This window comes from Poecile atricapillus, chromosome 4 (assembly GCF_030490865.1).
Source record: "Poecile atricapillus isolate bPoeAtr1 chromosome 4, bPoeAtr1.hap1, whole genome shotgun sequence".
NCBI lineage: Eukaryota > Metazoa > Chordata > Aves > Passeriformes > Paridae > Poecile > Poecile atricapillus.
The window spans coordinates 62,402,451-62,419,594 of record NC_081252.1 but is presented as its reverse complement, the minus strand read 5'-3'; the positions used below and the strand labels follow the sequence as shown (position 1 = coordinate 62,419,594).

The 17,144-nt window shown below is 34.1% G+C and overlaps 1 protein-coding gene across 3 annotated transcripts in view; it reads right to left on the bottom strand.

Annotated features, from left to right (window-relative positions):
* Positions 1 to 887: 887 nt before the first annotated feature.
* RAB28 (RAB28, member RAS oncogene family) overlaps positions 888 to 17,144 on the bottom strand; it is a 63,171-nt gene continuing 46,914 nt past the window's right edge. The window contains exons 5-8 of one of the 3 annotated variants that reach the window (XM_058839036.1): positions 10,631 to 10,734; positions 7,767 to 7,844; positions 2,479 to 2,576; positions 1,434 to 1,569 (exon numbers count right to left, since the gene is read on the bottom strand). In XM_058839036.1, coding sequence (XP_058695019.1) covers positions 2,484 to 2,576; positions 7,767 to 7,844; positions 10,631 to 10,734 — 275 coding nt within the window. In that variant the 3' untranslated portion in view covers positions 1,434 to 1,569; positions 2,479 to 2,483. Of the gene's footprint in view, positions 1,570 to 2,478; positions 2,577 to 4,614; positions 4,910 to 7,766; positions 7,845 to 10,630; positions 10,735 to 17,144 lie in introns of those variants that run through there. The other 2 variants (XR_009277669.1, XM_058839035.1) reach the window with 2 other exon arrangements.

Sequence of the window (17,144 nt, the reverse complement as noted above, 5' to 3'; positions counted from 1 at the left end):
GTGCAGTTAACTACACAGTAAAGCGATGCAGTGGGACATTAACCCCACGGGAAGGAGCAAGAATACAGACTAGAATAAATAATTTACTGCAAACCACACCTACCTTAGTGTACCATAATTTCTCAATATCTCAGCTTCTTAGAATTTCCCACATCTGAATGCTAAACAACACGCACTAAGTCATATCACAGACTTATATAATTATGTGTTAAGCTAATAAATAGGACTTTTTGCCACCTGAAATCTCTTTTTAACATAGTTCAAATAGTTTAGCTACTTTGTTAAACTACTAATTATTTAATTGTTCCAACTAATAAGCACTTTCTTGAACAGCTTAATACTAGCATTCACTTGAAGAACCTCATACCTTTCACTTGTGATATACAAGCTTCCTTCATAGCTTCATTACTTTCTGAAACTCCAATGTTTCCTTGTAGTTATTAGAAAGCACATTCTAAAGTTTAAACAGAAAAAGTTTTCTAGTTTGGGAATTGATTTTTTTCTCTCCTTAGCTTTCTGTTCAGATGTGCTAGCAGTGAACTGTGCACTGCTAGAAAAGCAACAGGGGAGAAGTGTGAAGATCACCGAGCACACAGCTTTTTATTTGTCATTTACTCTAAATTCAAAAGAAAAGAGTACCAGGCTAAAAGTTATTCTGTTAGTTATTTAAAGTGACTGATGTTAATTGATCTATCAACAGTTTCTAATGCATGTTGAATATATCACTCATCATTTACAGACCAAACTGTTGACTGAGATTCATCCATATTCATAAAGACATATAAGCCTACCTATTACTGTAAGAAGTAATGCTGATGTGGTAATAAAAATACACAAAACCACTAACATTTTTCAGAGCATCCATGGAGACAATTGAGACTTCAGAAAAGTAATTATTTTTATAATAACAGCTTTATTTCAAGCACTGTTTCTCCCTGGATATAATTTATACATTTTGTGCTAAGTATATATATTAATGGAACACTTTCAAATTTATCCCTAGATAAAATATGTATTATGTGTTTAAAATTATTCCAACAACAGCTTTTCCAAGTAATATTTTGCTGAGTGTCAGTTCAAATAACTGGAGAAAAAAAAATTTAAAATGCTTTGGCAAAATACCTTTCCATGGTGATGCCTTTAAAAGCATTTTGAATTCAGGGCTTCCTCATCCATTTTTATTCTGGTATCAGTCAAATAGAGAGGAGGAAATATAAACACAGTTATACAGTTTCATTTAAATATAACTTAAAAGAATAAAGATGGTAATTTTTCAAGCGTGTGGTCTCATGTTTGAATTTCAGCCATTCAAAGAACTGCCTGCTGCTTCTTAATGGAAAATGGTGCAACATGTTTCTGAAACCTCAAATTGCATTGTTGCACTGGTCCCTGTTAAAACAAAGTTCCTGGTAATCCCAGTGTCTGCGTCAAGGCAGGAGGATTGCAAAGGTTTCAAACCAGAGAAGAACAGCATGGTCACTGAACTGCACACATTGAGCTTCTGGGAGGATTAACGGTTCTTGTCACAGGCTCCTGACTGTAGTTGACAATATCTGCCTTCACCACCCTCTGTCATAAAAGAAAACACAGTAATAATCAGGAAAAACAAAACCTTCATGCTGGCAAAGCATTCAACAGATTTTTATGAAATACAAAGGGAAAAATAAACAAACCAGTTTTCTTTTCACTACCTTACAGGAAGCCTCATTAGGTGCTAATTCTCGTTATAATTCTAGGTTTATTCATGCTAAGCAGAAGCAAGTGCCTTGGTAGGTTATCACAACACTACAAAAGGAATACAATTTTTTTGCCAAAGCAGTGAATACAGTTTTACCGCCATGAGAATTGTTCTGAATGACAGCAATAAAAGAGAATTTATTTGCAGAAGTTGTGCCATTCATTCTTTAATAATAACTGCCTAAACTGTAACTGGAAATTGTACTTGAGTTTGTCTTTTTGTCTTTTCTCCAAGCATTTAATCAGAAAATATAGACAGAATTCAAAGCAAATTTTAAATACAGCCATATTTTAAAAAAGCTTAGATGGGCATACCAGCTAAAGATTACATTAACATAAAAAGAAGCTCTGCATACTATATTTATTCTCTTATACAGATCTAATAGATATTACACATTCTATTTACAAAGCATTTGGTAAGACTGATGCTTTCTCCTACATGATGAAGACAGAAATGTACAATTTTGCATCCATTTCCATCTGAGACAGCTATGCAATATTTTGAATGTACAGCTCTGAATACAATAACATGAAGCATTTCAAAGTTTCTACAAACTATCTGATTATTAGAAACACTATGTAATTAATTGTACACAGAGTTCCAAAATAATATGTTGAGTATTACAGGTACTTACACATACAAAACACAACCTTCCAAAAGAACTTACTTTAACAGTTGTTACTTCATGTAAAAGAAATGCAGCTTATAAAAAAGAAACAAACCAAGTTTTCCATCAATACCTGAACTACTGCATTGAGCAGACTTTGCTCTGGCAGTTGGAAGTGTGATGTTGGTTATCTTCTTCGGGATATTTCACTAGTTCTGCCCTGACAACATTCTGTTAACCATGTATCAACATGATGGATAGAGGGCAAGGAGAAGAATGTGAAAAGAAAGAGAAGGAAAACAATGGAGAGATTAATCAGTAGTTGAAAAGAATGAATGGATAACATAAGATTATGCAGAAGCAAAATGAAAGTGCATTTTCAGGCCTTAAGCAGATAGAAGAGCAACATCTCTGGCTGAAAGCAGCACTCACAGCACCAGGGCTGCTTCTCAAGCTTTTTCCTGGATATGCCCTTTCAAAGTACCACAGTGAAAGGCTCATACATGCAATCAGCAAAAGTGTATCAAAGCTAGAGAAGGGACAGAATAAAAAGGCAAGGAATACAGTGAAAGAAAAGATGACAGTGGCCTATTCGTCCTTTAAATCAAAGATACTTAAATATTAAATACTATATTATCAGCTTGCAACAAGTGCATTAGCTGTACACATGCATCTTTTCCATTACATAACTATCACATTACACCTAAACGTATAAACCAAAAGCAGTGACCAAATTAACAACTTCATATCAAAATGCCTTAAGTTTTGATTTTTGTTTGCTTCATTTAAAAATAAAAGCTTCCCATTTCTCCCCTTAAAGACAAACAAACAAAACTGTTTTCTTATTATTAATTTCTTATTATTAATTTCTCATTATTAATATAGGTAAGGGATACAGGGTTCTCATTATTAATACAGGGTCAATACAAGGTTCATGCAAAGGGAAGTAAAATTCATGGAACAATTTCAGCAAAGAAGCAGCAGAGGAAGCAAGTCTGCTATGAAAGATATCCAGTTTATTATTTTTTCCTAAATACTTCAACTTTCCTAAAATATATTTTCAAGGTTAAAATGAATTAATAGATAATTAAATTCTATTATTTTAAAGGAAACAATATATAAACTGGATTAGGAATATATAAACAGTATACGTCCAAGATTACCACTGTAAATAAAACCTGTATGTCAAACAAGCAACAGTAATTGAATAGGCTGGTAAAGAACCTGAATTTATTAGCTGCTGAAGTACTCTTCTTGAGCTTAATTGATCACATTCATGTTATCTTATCTAGTGGACAACACGCATGATTTACAGGACTCCTAGCCTGATGTTATCAAGAGAAAGGTTGCCAAATCCCATGTAGGGCAGTAGTAGGAGTTTTAGCATTAAACAGCGTTATCTGACCTCAGGGGACCTAGTTTCTTCATACCAATCATTTGACTAGAGCTAAGGGGCAAGAAAAAAGAAAAAAAAAAGCCCTGCAATCAGTAGGCAATTAATTGTTCCTCAAACACTGGTCTAAATCCCATCCTGTAAACACAGGCAGGTTAGTGACCTATGCTTAGGTACACTGTAGCAAAAAACTGACAATCATAAATGACTTGGATTTTCTAATGGAATTTCATCCAAATAAGAGTTTAAAAATATCATTGCAAAATTTCTTATATTAACTTCATGGTAATTAAAAACTTGGGCTTCTTTGCATCAGATTCTACATCAAGCATATCATTGCCATGGTTCAAATCACTGTTAATAATGAGAATAACCTTTCTTGGTCCAAGGTGCTCTGTATTCCAGATCTGACTTATCTGCCAAACATTTTATTGTACAAAGCTGGCACACACACACAGGTCTGCTGAACTGGCATTTACTTAGAGAGAAAACTACACATCACTTACAAAAATGCTAGCTCTTGCCAATGCCAAGGAACAAAGCTGTACCCCATGCAGTTTTTACACTACGGTTGAAAGTAAAAAATACAGAAAGAAAAACATTTGATTAATAAAGGAGCTATTTCCTCAAATTTCATCAGACCCTTGCAATTTAAAAGGGAGAGTATTTTGAGGACTTATTTTAAGTCAGAATCTACAATTTTCTTATTTTGGAACTGTTCCATTTCAGAAAACATGCTCTACTTTCCAGTCACGCATGAAGAGCAATCTAGTGCTTTGTTTCACCACAGTTTTGTCCAAATAAAGGTTTGATTAACAGTCATCTCAGCATGTTAACAGACAAGGTTTAGTAGCTCTAGCTGAGATAAAAACTTACCACCCCCAAATGTCTGTCCTATTCCTCTGCTGGAGATCATTGCTGCCAAAGGAGAGCTGGTGGAATGTAACGTGTACTTGCACCTCATCCACTTCAGCACAAAGTCTGGCAGCTTCTCTTTAAAACAACTTTCAGCAGCAGTTCAAGCTAAACTGCTCAGCTTCACTCTGATGTGGCCAAAGCACATGATCACCTTCCATTTTCTGATTCTGATGTGGGAGCAATACATTCCAACAAAAGGGCAGTAGCAAATAGCTTGGGCTGCATTAATATCTTAAACTGCTGCAGCTGTTTTCTGAAACAATGCAGAGTAAATATAATTCAATCTCTAAGGCTTGTTCTTGCACTTAATTGACAGAAGTTGTGCTGCTGATTTAAAGGCAACCAAGAACTTCACATACTTTTCACAAGAGCTGCAGTTCTGCCAAAAATCAAAGCTCAAAAGTCATGAGCCAAACTACACAAATTCATACAAGTTAAAATAATTTGTTTGGGATTCCTATTACTTATTTCTATCCACCTATGAGTCACATCTAAGATCTTCCTAGACTGACAATCATAACTGGCTCTAAAGACAAGAAGTAAGATTTTCAGGCACAAAATTGAGTGCTAGAAATAATTTTAAAGCATAGTCTCAATATTAGACAATAAAAAATACACATATAGCATTTGACTGTTGTAACTGTACACGAATTCAGTATTTAATCTTATATTTTGTTACCACCTAGATTGAATGAACATATCTGATATTCTCTGACAAACAGATTCAAGCAAGAACCATCTCAGTTTTGAAAATGAGGAAATTGCATTACGCAAAATATGGAAAACTCAAATATATAATCCAGTGTGTAAATAGTTCACATTTGTAAAAACTACAACAGCTTTTACGCCTTATTTAAAGATTAACTCCAAGTCAACACTTGTATACTTTACAGATGAGTCACATTTATTATTGTATTGTATTTATTGGATTCTTGATAGCTTTTATCTAGCGTGCACCTATCCACTGATCTAATTTCATAGCCCAGTAGCTAGAGTATTCAATGCCTAAAAATTTTAAGGAACACACTTCATATAATTGTCCCACAAATTAAGGAAGACACGTGCCCATTTTAGAGATGGAAGAGGGAAAAACTCCCACCACCACCACACTAAAAGAGACCTGCACCTCTCATATAAAAGTCTGTGGTAAAACAGCAAACTAATAATGACATTGTCCTCTAATATCACCTCCTTCCAGCCAAGAGACCAACTCCATGCTTTTGGGAAACAGCATCTATACATCACTTCAATTAGGCTTTTCTACTGCACACAAATGAATTTCTCTCAAGAGAATTTATCTTCCTGAGAATATGAAGGTTCAAGTTTTCACTCTCCAAATTATGTAGAGATTTTCCCTTTTCTATTCTTATGAAGTGATGGGGGTATTTGGTTCCATACAACAATGACCCTTAAGATACAGCTAACAGACTTTCCAATACAATTCTCATTGGTTTCTGATTTATACTGGGGAAACTTACAGCCCATTCAAAGTAACACTCTTAAAAGAAGCAGAGGTTTTACTGATAGCAAAGAGCTATTGCTCTTTGGGGTAGATTGAAATTATAATCCATTACCAGAACTTTGCAAACTAAGTAGTTCACACTCTTTAGCTACATGCAAAGTGTTGCAGCATGTAGTCACTTCTCCTGTACCTGAAAATCAACAGTGAAGTTTCCTTTCTGTCCAAATTAATTTGCTGGCTTTGTTTCTTCTTTTGTTGTTCTTTTGTTGCTGGTGGTAGTTTTTCAGATATTTTTACTTTTTTTTTTTTTTTTGTTAATTAGAGCCTGGATTCACATCAACAGTAATACATGGCCCAGTATTTATGCAAATTAACTATTTATAGGCTATTGCTAAAGCAACTTGTATAATATCAACTTTGTCTAACCTATATATTGCCTATTCCATTGACCTACTCAACAAAATTAAAAGCTACTTACAATACTAAAGTAGAAGGAAGCCTATTTAAATCTGGCAGCAGTTTGACATAGAAAGTCATGTACTCTTGAACTGGGGCTATATGGAGCTTCTTCCTTTAAAAACAACCTAAAAACAGACCCTTTCTTTAGAACAATACAGTTTTCCATATAACCCTATTATCAGCCTCCTTTAAATTGAAGGTATTTGCGCACCTTTCTACAATCTTACACCTGAGTTACAGAACACCACTCACAGCACAGAGAGGTCCAGGACTGATATTCCAGTGCTAGCTAAACAACCAAAGAAAAATTGAAAAACTCTATGGGCTCAATTATTTATAGGTAAATAACAGACCTCAAAATAGTAGATGGATGGTACCTTAGTAGTAAAAGAACATTTAAAAGACACACTTACTGTTTCTCTGCCTATAAATTACAGCTTTTTAAAACTACTCTGCTTGTTAAGTATGCTCTGTATGTATATTTTACAATTTTACTGCTCGCAATACAGTTTTCTAGTTAACCACTTCAACACAGCTTGCAAACACTGCTGTGGCAAATCACTTTCAGAAATTACATATTTATTGTATATCTCAAGAAGAAGGAGACCAAGCTGTACGTAAGAAATGCTTTGCCATTTATTTTAAAAAATTTATGGACTTATTTTGTGGTACTTGTTTAACACTGGTATTGAAAAGCAGTTCCAGGATATTATACCACTAGGATAGCAACATTTGGGTTCATTAGGTAAATTTAAATCATTGTAATATCAAATGTCATTACACAGGGTTGCCTCAATAGTATAATCTTTCTTTTTGAGGTTTCTGAAACTGGGTTGTAGAAAAATTTTTCAGTTTAAACCCATGCATATAATATCAAGAATATCTCCCATGCTACCTGTATATGCATACATACTTAATTTCTAAACTAATCTTAAGTGCTATTTTTAAATTAACATCCTTATAACTAAAGTTTTTCTTTACTTTTGAACATGTTTTTCTTTTTTCAGAGAGTTAATCCTGATGGATAAATAAGGAATTATCATATTTCAAAAAAGCTGTTGTGAAATTGAATAAATATCTTCAGAACAATAGGTGAAGATTGATTTAAAGAACAGTTATAAATCCACAATAGATCACTTTTAATACTAAGTAAAATACTAAAAACATCCGTGTATTTGTGGAAAATCACCTGTGATTGTTCCAATTCTGCTTTGTTTAATTTGATGCCGAGTATGTCAGCAGCAATTCTCTGAAAACACAGGAAGACCTATGGAAAGAAAATAAATTGCATTTAAATTATTAAAAACAGACATCCTTGAGGTTCTTTCAAATACATTAAACCATTCTTGAACAGTAAACAATTATATACAAAATTATGACCTGTGCAAAACAGATCTGAAAATAACCTCATCTGGTATTTTCAATTTTGTTTAAAAATTTGAGAAAATAACTCAACAATGGTACAAGAAATGAACAGTATGCCAGATTGTTAAGCAACACTTCTACTCTGTCTCCAGAGACCCAAGTTTAAATAAGCTTTTACACAACCCACCTCTCAAATACTACTCTCAGTGCTATAAAATATGAATAAAGGTATTCACTAATGTTTAGCACAGAAATGCATTACCAGTGTATTGTGAAATAAGAGATGTAGGTTTCTGAAACTGAGAATAACAGAACTGTGCATCAATATCACCAAAATCTCTACTATGTATGTCCCAAAACTAGCAGTATAAAAGAGTTCTGAAGAATCTTACAAAACATACACTGAATAGAAATATCTAGGAACAAGCAGGACGCTGTACAGCCTGCAGCAGCAGGCTGGCAAAGTTAGACTTTAGATATGATTAAACACATAATACTGGGTAGCAATGCTGTCTTAAAAAATTCCTTTAATTCATCTCAAGACAGTCCACCTATCTTACTGTTTAGATAAAATTGCATTTTAAATGTGATTAAAGAATATAACATATTCAAGAGGAGCAGCTTAAGCATTCACTGCTGTTGAACACTGTATTGCCAAGCTACACTGGTTTGCATCATGCAGCTGCCACCCAAAAAAAAAATAAATCTATGTACATGCTCCCAGTCATTTTCAGTGAAAATTAAGAAAAGTACTATCTACACAATCTCTTCTAACACCCAAGAAGGGAGCCATAAATAAATTAGTGGTACAACCAACAAAGTGTGGTAGTTTCCAAAACAATTGCTCTTTCTCTCAATTCCTTGGTGTAGTACTGGTCTGTTCTACCAACACCTACACAAGAAGAAAGAGCACACTGAACAGAGATTCTGAGCCTCAGAGACCTAGTTTAACCCACACCAAGCTCTCAGGTGCTCTCAGCTACATCACCTGCCCTGAGGACACAAAAATAAAAACATCAAGCAAAAAAACACCAAGCACAAGAGCAATGCTTCAGCTATGTGATTTGATGGACAGTAGCACAGTTAGTGAAAACGAATCTTCCATTACATTTTCTTGCCCCTGAGACAACTTTCAGAATTTTCTATGTACACAAAATCATCTTTCGCAATCAAGTTTGTTGAAAAGATCTGATGTAAACAAAACAAATCATTTAACTGAGTATGGCTCCTCTAGTCTATACTCACAGCAGCAATGGATGGCCTCTTCTCAAATCACTGTCTAAGATAAACACGCCAGCTTCTGAATGATCAGTGAGCAGCAACAGTGAAAGGACTAATTCAAATTTGTATTGAAACTAAAAATGAACTATGGAAATTACTTCTTTTGTCAGTAGATATTTAATATTTTAGATATATAGTAGATATTTCATGTTTTCTTGGCATGTTCAGAATTACTTTTGTTTTTAAACAGTAAGCTATGAAAAGTACAATCAGTATTTATAGTAGAATGCTGATATAATTAATGACTTAATTAAAAAGCTGCAATAAAGTTTCTGTCATAATTAGCAAAGATAAACGTATCAATTATAAAATGAACTAATTTTTGTGGTCTCCTTGAGAAAAGAATACATTTTATTAGATGAACATTTTACTAACTGTAGTATTATGATTTATTTCTTCTGTTTCTAGCCTAAAAAGCCCATATTTTCACACTTTAAAAAATATGCCAATGATTTAACACAAACGATAAAATTAATCAGGAATCGCTGCATTTGTAACAGCAATATTGTTAGATTTTACAGAAAAACCATTATCTTACAAAATTAGGCAGTTCACTGCACAAGATTCATCAGAGATCTTAACAAGTTTTTCCATTTGTGGACTATACTTCCATGTACTTGAACATTCAATAACATGTTCAGGATGTTACTATTACATTACGTATTATATTATTACAAATAAGTTACTACTCAATAACATTAAAATAAGGTAAACTTTCTTGTCAACAATAATATTAAGGAGACAGATACAAGACCATTTTATGGGAATGACAAACCCATTAGGCACGAGACAGAAATCAAGCTGAACAATACAATATGATTTAATTTGACTGATAGTGTCAACCAAAAAAAAACCTTTCCTTTCATATGCTTCCAACTAAAACAAATAACCCAGTTAGCTCAGAGTCAAAGGATTGTTCAAAAATGTACTCTGCAAAGCATCTGGTACAAATGCCAGAATGTTCAAATTTCAATGGACCTGCAAAGGGAATGTCTCTCACAGCTCAGGACTCATTAAATCTTTTATTGCAACAGGGTCTTGTCACATTATTTACCAATTGTTGGAAATTTCTATATTGATGGTCTCTAGATGAAACTTCACCTGGAATGAAGAAATACATTAAACTACAGGCTGACAACAAACAGAGATGTGGCTGGTCTCAGTTCTCACGCTGATGTATAAGCCAGACCAAATCTGTACCTCAAAGTGAAAATCAGATGACACTGAAATTTACTAAGAATAATACACATTCATACAAAGATCTACTTTTCATGCAACTACGGGAAGCAAAAAAGGGTCAGCAGCACCCTGAGTTCTCAACAGTTTGTTATATAAAGTATAATAAGACTGCTGTGACTTGAAAAAAACAACAGACATCTACAAGTTTGGGGTTTTTTCCTTACTTACAGAATCTCCTGTCTTGGCTGACACGAAATGGCTACTGCAATTGTTTTCCTGACAAAATCGCTGGTGCTTGTCAGCTTTCACTGTGCGAATATGCTCCAAGTCAACTAAAAATAAGTTGAAGAAATCAAAAAGTATTACACTGGAGCCCATTTATTTACCCACCTTAGAAATTACTCATTGGAAACACATGAGATGTAATACTTTCCTTTACAGGTGTATGCAAATCCAAGTTTCTCTCTCTGTCTATAATCATTTGCTAAAATAAAAGCAATTAATTACATCAGAGTAAATTTATTTGCAAAACTAAAATAAATCCACAATAAAAATTTTATGGCTGAATGCAACAAACTCATATCTCAAAATACAAATTTATTTCTGGATACACTCAAATACTTTGTAATAACTCTACTGCTAGCTACATATTAAAACAAGACAGAACTAATATTCCATATTCTGTTTGCAAGCAAGATGCATATTGGGGATTCCAGGGTAACCTGAAGACTTTCTCCAAATAAATTCACCAAGCACATCTGAATTGACATATTCTTCCAAAGTAAAAATGTAAATAAGTTATAAAGAATTTTATTGCAGAACATGGCAAAGCAAAAACATTCACTATAATAAAAAAATGACTGAGTACAAGCAATGATGCTTAGTTGCTTACATATGAGACTTTCAATTACACAAAGGTGTGGTTCAAAAACTTTTAAAAAGTAAAATGCACACTTCAAGACACACACATTTTCATTTTTATCAGTTTACAACCATTGGAAGCAGAGTAAAGCTTCCAATGGTATTTTATGCTGAAAAGCACTGGCTGCTTCCAAAATCTCACAGAATTCAAGTCTTGTGCAGGTTTTATTATGTACATTCCAGTTTCTCCAATCTGATCCTAAGGTAATTGGAAACTATATTGAACAGTTTCTCTTTTTTTTATTGCATTACGGTTCCTATAAGGGTGTTGACTCAATGTAGTCAAATTGTAAGGCAAATATATTCAGAAGGATTTAAGGACAAGCAGGCTCTTTGAGTTAATACAGGAAAAAAAAACTTCAACTGATTTCCTGAGGAAGGGACCCAACTGACTAGTAAAAACTTGTAAATTTGCAAATCTAGTAAGCCTCTATAATAGTGTTATTTGATTATCAGCTGAAAAAATGCTCTCCTACTACATAAAAGGCTTTATTTTTAAATGATATTGGAGGTCTTTAATTTTTAGGCTCTGGAGATTTTCTCTTGGAGATTTTTAGCCTAACAGGGGATTCCTACACCCCATTTATTCTTGCTTACCTTGGTTAATGTGGAGTTTTTGACACGTATTACTGTTCCTTGCACATCACTAAGGCCTTGTTTGTAAGAACAGGCCTAAAATCATCCAGTTACCACAGGCATTAATTTGTGAAGGACGAAAATACTAAGCTATTAACACTAATGTTTCTAGTACGGTTTTTCCATAATACTAAACGTCCACTATGTAATAAAGTTTCATAAATAAAAGGGAAGAACAAATACATTTACTAAAACAAAGCCCAAAGTCAACAACAATTTTGTTAAAAACTCATGCATTTAATTTTTTTCTCTGAAAAATAACTACCAAGATAAAAGACAGACTTTTTTGAAATGTCCTTGAGAATAAAATACAGCATACTGCATATAACATTTCATTATTAGCTATTATTTTTATGCTTCACATATTAGTTTTAAGTGCAGCTCAGAAAAAACAACAGTGAGATTACTCTTTTGGGAAAAATAAAAACATATTTTCTTTATTTTCATTTCATGAACTTTTAAAGGAACTTTAACCCCACCTCCAGATTTCACTCATTGTATTTCTCTGATTATATCGGAACTCCAAAAACCTACACACAATTACAACACAACTAAATAAATAGATAGATAAACAACATTCACACTATATTCCTTTAAAGTACCACAACATGCTTACATAAATACATAAAAACAAGTTCACTAGTCACAATCTCTCTCAAACTGTCTTTCCCAGGAAGGAAGGAATAGAGAGTGTACAAAGAAAACAGCAGACTAAAAGGCTGATGAATTTCCAGGAAGAAATTGCCACAGGCATATTGGAAATCATATCCTCAAATACCTCCTATTTTCTATGAAGAAGCATCAATAATACTTTATGGTCAGTGGAGTATATACTCTACTACAGAAGAGAATTTAAAGCACACAAGATCATAGAAACAAACAGAGTGTAAGTGAAAAATCAAGGTGTAATTACATTTTCAAACTTTGTGTACTTCTCAGTCCTTCTCCCTAGTCAAAAGTATTTCACTTTCTGCCTCCTAAATTTCAGGCTCTCTGCTCTGAACTGTGCAGGCACTGTCATGCCATGGAACTGCCAGGTAACTGTCCATGTGTGGATTCAGTGCCCACAGAAAATGCCAGGTGATTCATGTTACGCTAGCTCTTGGTGAAAAGGGCACGTTTTTAGTACATGAAGAGTTTCAAGTGTTAATAAACACTTAACTACCCAAAACTGCAGTTTGAAATCAATGAAAGGCAATGATCCTAAGTCCAATTCCTTTGCATTGCCCACCGGCCAAGGCATTACTATAGAGTTACTGAAGATCAGCTAAAGACAGTGAACAGTTACCCTCCAGTCCTTTCTCTTTAACATCTGACATTGGTCAGCTCAACAGGCAGAATTCTTAGCACACCGGGAGATAAGTCTTGTCCAGCTTTTATTTAGACATCACAGCAAAAAGACTTTAAGGAGAGCTTTGGAGGAGAAAAATGGTTTTCTAAAAAATATGTTTGTAAGGAATGTAGGGACTTTATAGAAAGAAAACTAACAGCTGGCCAATGTGGGCTCATATGATGAGCCAATTAACAGCAGGAATAGGCATCTTGGGATGAAGAATGATACAAGAATGCACTTAAGCCATGAAAAGTTTAACAGCAAAGATAAATAAGTTTTAGATAGAAAGAAAGCAAGTAAGATACATAAATATGGTTTGATTTTATAAACCAGGAAAATGATCTTGCAGAATATTCTAAATGACTAGATAACATAGCAATGGCCAAGAAAAAGGAATTATTGAAATTTAGATACAAAATGAGAACATTTTAACTCTGGTAATGGCTATGCTAGGCCATATCTAACAAAGGTCTCAAAGAAAGAATCTGCAAGATTTGGCCACACATCAAACACAAACATTTAGAGAAAGGCCCAAAGTGAAGTTTACGTGCCAGATGGTACAGCCATCCTCCTCATCTTTAGGGAATGAGAAAGAGGGTAAGAGCAGGGCAAAATTAATACCTTCATTTTTACCAATGAGAACACAGACTGACGGCTAGAGATTCACAATGGGATGTATAAAAGAGACAAAAGGACACAAGACACAAGTTTGAAAAGTAAAAAGAGATTTAACAATTTGCAAACAGTGACTCTCTACAGCACACAAATGTTACAAACCAGCATTTTTGGTTGAGGGCCTGAATACAAACTCTTATCTGCATTAAAGTATGTTTTCTGATCATGAAAAGCTAAGGCAAGCCCTAGCAAGATGTGTAAACTTTGGAGAATGCAGTGAGGGTATTTCTTCGTTCTATCATTTCAAAAATTCTAAACCTCTTAAAAATGAGATCAACAGGCAGAAAGGGCAGTTAGAAGTATAAATTATCAAAGCAACAGTTAAAATGTCAAAGGAATATATTCCTAATTCCCTGGCTAGAATTGAATCAATTAATATTATTTGCATTAAATGGAATATTTAAATAAACTACATGAAAACTTGTATCAGGAGAAGCACAAGGACATCATGAGCAACGGGGGAAAGAGAGGGAGGCTAGAGGTCACAGTATTATTCCCCTGACTAGCATGATGAGGACAGAAAAAGGGAGTTCATCAGCCTCCAAAGGTCTCTTTTAAAGAAAAGGCATCCACAATACAGGCTACTGCAGTTTTGCTCATTTTTATGCCTGACATACATACTAAAAGCCTCAATTACAAAAGATACATGGCTGCCAGATATTCTCCAAAATTTATCTCTGTTGCCTTGCTTATCCTTCTGAAGAGCCCACCTTGATTATCTAAAATAAGACTAAACATTCATCTTTAAGCTTTTCTAGTATGAAAATAAATTTTCTAGTATTTCAGTTACACTAGCAAGATAAACTGCAGTTCCATAACAGGCCGATACACATCTGCACGTACCCATAAAGATACCAGAACAACAAAAACAGGTTAGAAACTCTGGGAATTCAGACACAGCTCGCAGCAAGGCAAACAGATCCAAGTGAAAATCTCCCCTTAAAGACTGAGCAAGCATAGATCAACATCTGCTGTAGCAAAAGTAGGTAAGACTTACTAAAATGCTTGCTTCTCATGAATTCCAGGGAGTTCCATTTTGATTTATAGGTGAGATTAAACAGAGATCTTGTGAGGTGAAAAGAGAAAACAGAATCTAGGAGAAAAGTATTGAACTCCCACAGAAATCCCAAGGATACTCCCCTCTAAGGCATTCCTGAAGACTTCTTGGAAGAAAACCAACTCTATCCCAGCCAAAACCAGCACAGAAAAAAGAAAAAAAAAAAAAAAATGGTAAGAACAACACTGCAGAATTTAGGTAAGGGAAAAGATGTAAACACTCCTGTGGCCATCTCTGTGGAGAGCAAGGGACAATTCAAAGAAGATAAGGACAAAATAGTAATTTTAAGTTACAACCAGAGAGATTTGATTAGGTTACATCTTCAGGTGATCTATAAAAAGATTTTCAATAACCATCCTTCAAATTGCTGTTATACATCAATTATTTGTAGTGAAAATCTCATGGATAGTGCTAAGTCAAAATGGAAAAGGAAACCATACTTTAAAATATTTCAAGGCAAGATATCTATCCTATGATTAAAAAATTCTGAGGAAACACTCAAGACAGCATAAATTGTACTTCAAAGTCAAAAGTCTATATAAATTCACTTGAGAAATTAAGAGTAAGTCACTGAAATTTTAGTTTATTGGGCTGTGGCAAGGGAACGGAAAAACCTTAAAAAGTACTAGATAAAACACAAATGAGTGCTTTATAATCTACCCACACCCAGCCATTCAACAGCAATTCTATCTTGATTGAATAGTTCTGCTGCTTTTGACTTTGAAACCACTAATGGTAAATAAATTAATGTCAAAAATGCTTCTCTTCCACTATTTAGATGTTTGTGTCATACCATAAGTTAAAAAATGGCCTGAGATGAGCCACACAGCACCACCATGCACAGACTGTCATTTCCATTCCACTACACCATATCTGGTGTAGCAGCTTAAACACTACTTTAATTCAACAGCTTCTCTAAAATCCAGGAGCTAGGACCAATATAATTAGCTCACCAGAGTTTGCTGCGAGGAGTGAAGTGTGATATCAAATCCTGGAACGGTACTGTCTTAAAATTAAAGCAATAATAAAATACATATAACAATTTACCCGATACAACTGGTACAAAGACAAAGCCAGGAAGTACTTTAAAATACATATCATCAGTCAGAAGAATGATAAATGTTCCAGCTTTATAGTCTTTCAAAACCATATAAGCAAATAACTGCACATACTCTAAAAAGACAACAGAGCATCATTTGTGCAGGATGTAAAGGCTGCTACACATTTTATTTATCCCTCTTCCCCCCCAGGACTGCCAATAATGTCTTTCATAACATCATCAGAGAAGAGCTCCATGTAAAATTACAAGGGTCTTTGAAGTAGGAAAACATCCATTTTGCATGAATCTTCCTTTCAAGTACTATTCTGGAAGAAACACCAAAATGTAACTTGTACAGGTACTTCCAAGCAGCATGAGAAACTTGCTGAGGACAGCATGGACAACTGATTATAATGCATGTGAAGCAAGTCTGAGTGTTTAATAGTTTGCTGGCACTTCCCCTGGATCATGAGATTACACTTGCAAACTGTAAGCTGTTTTCAATGATTATACCAGTGATAACTACCCTATCCACTTTCTAAACCATATGCATGGTAAGAAACATGAGAGACAACTTAGAGTTTCAGAAAAGAGATGCCTCTCCACCCAAATCTGACAATCTTTCTGACCTTGAATTGTAAAAACTGCAAGGGATTCTGTTGCAAAGGGGAAGTTCTCTTTAAGATGAACTTTTTTCTTTAATTAATAGTATTTTCCATTAAAACTGGTAGTAACACATAAATAAGTAACAATAAGTTACAACTCTGTCTTTTTAGTTCTTATATATAATAGCTATTTCATATTTCGATATAACTAAGAGTAGTTTTAAAGTTTCAAAGTTATGGGTAAACATCTTTATTCATCTATGGTACCACACAAAAATATATTCTTTTATAGTATGCTGTGAAAAATGAAATATAAATCTTTCTGCAAAGTATTTGCAGCTGTGCACACAAGGTATACAATTACATAATGTTTAAATAATGAGCTATCACGATTAGCCCACACAGACATGACAAGTAAAATGCTTTAATAATTTATTAATTTGATTTACATGTGCTTAAAATTATGTACACATTTT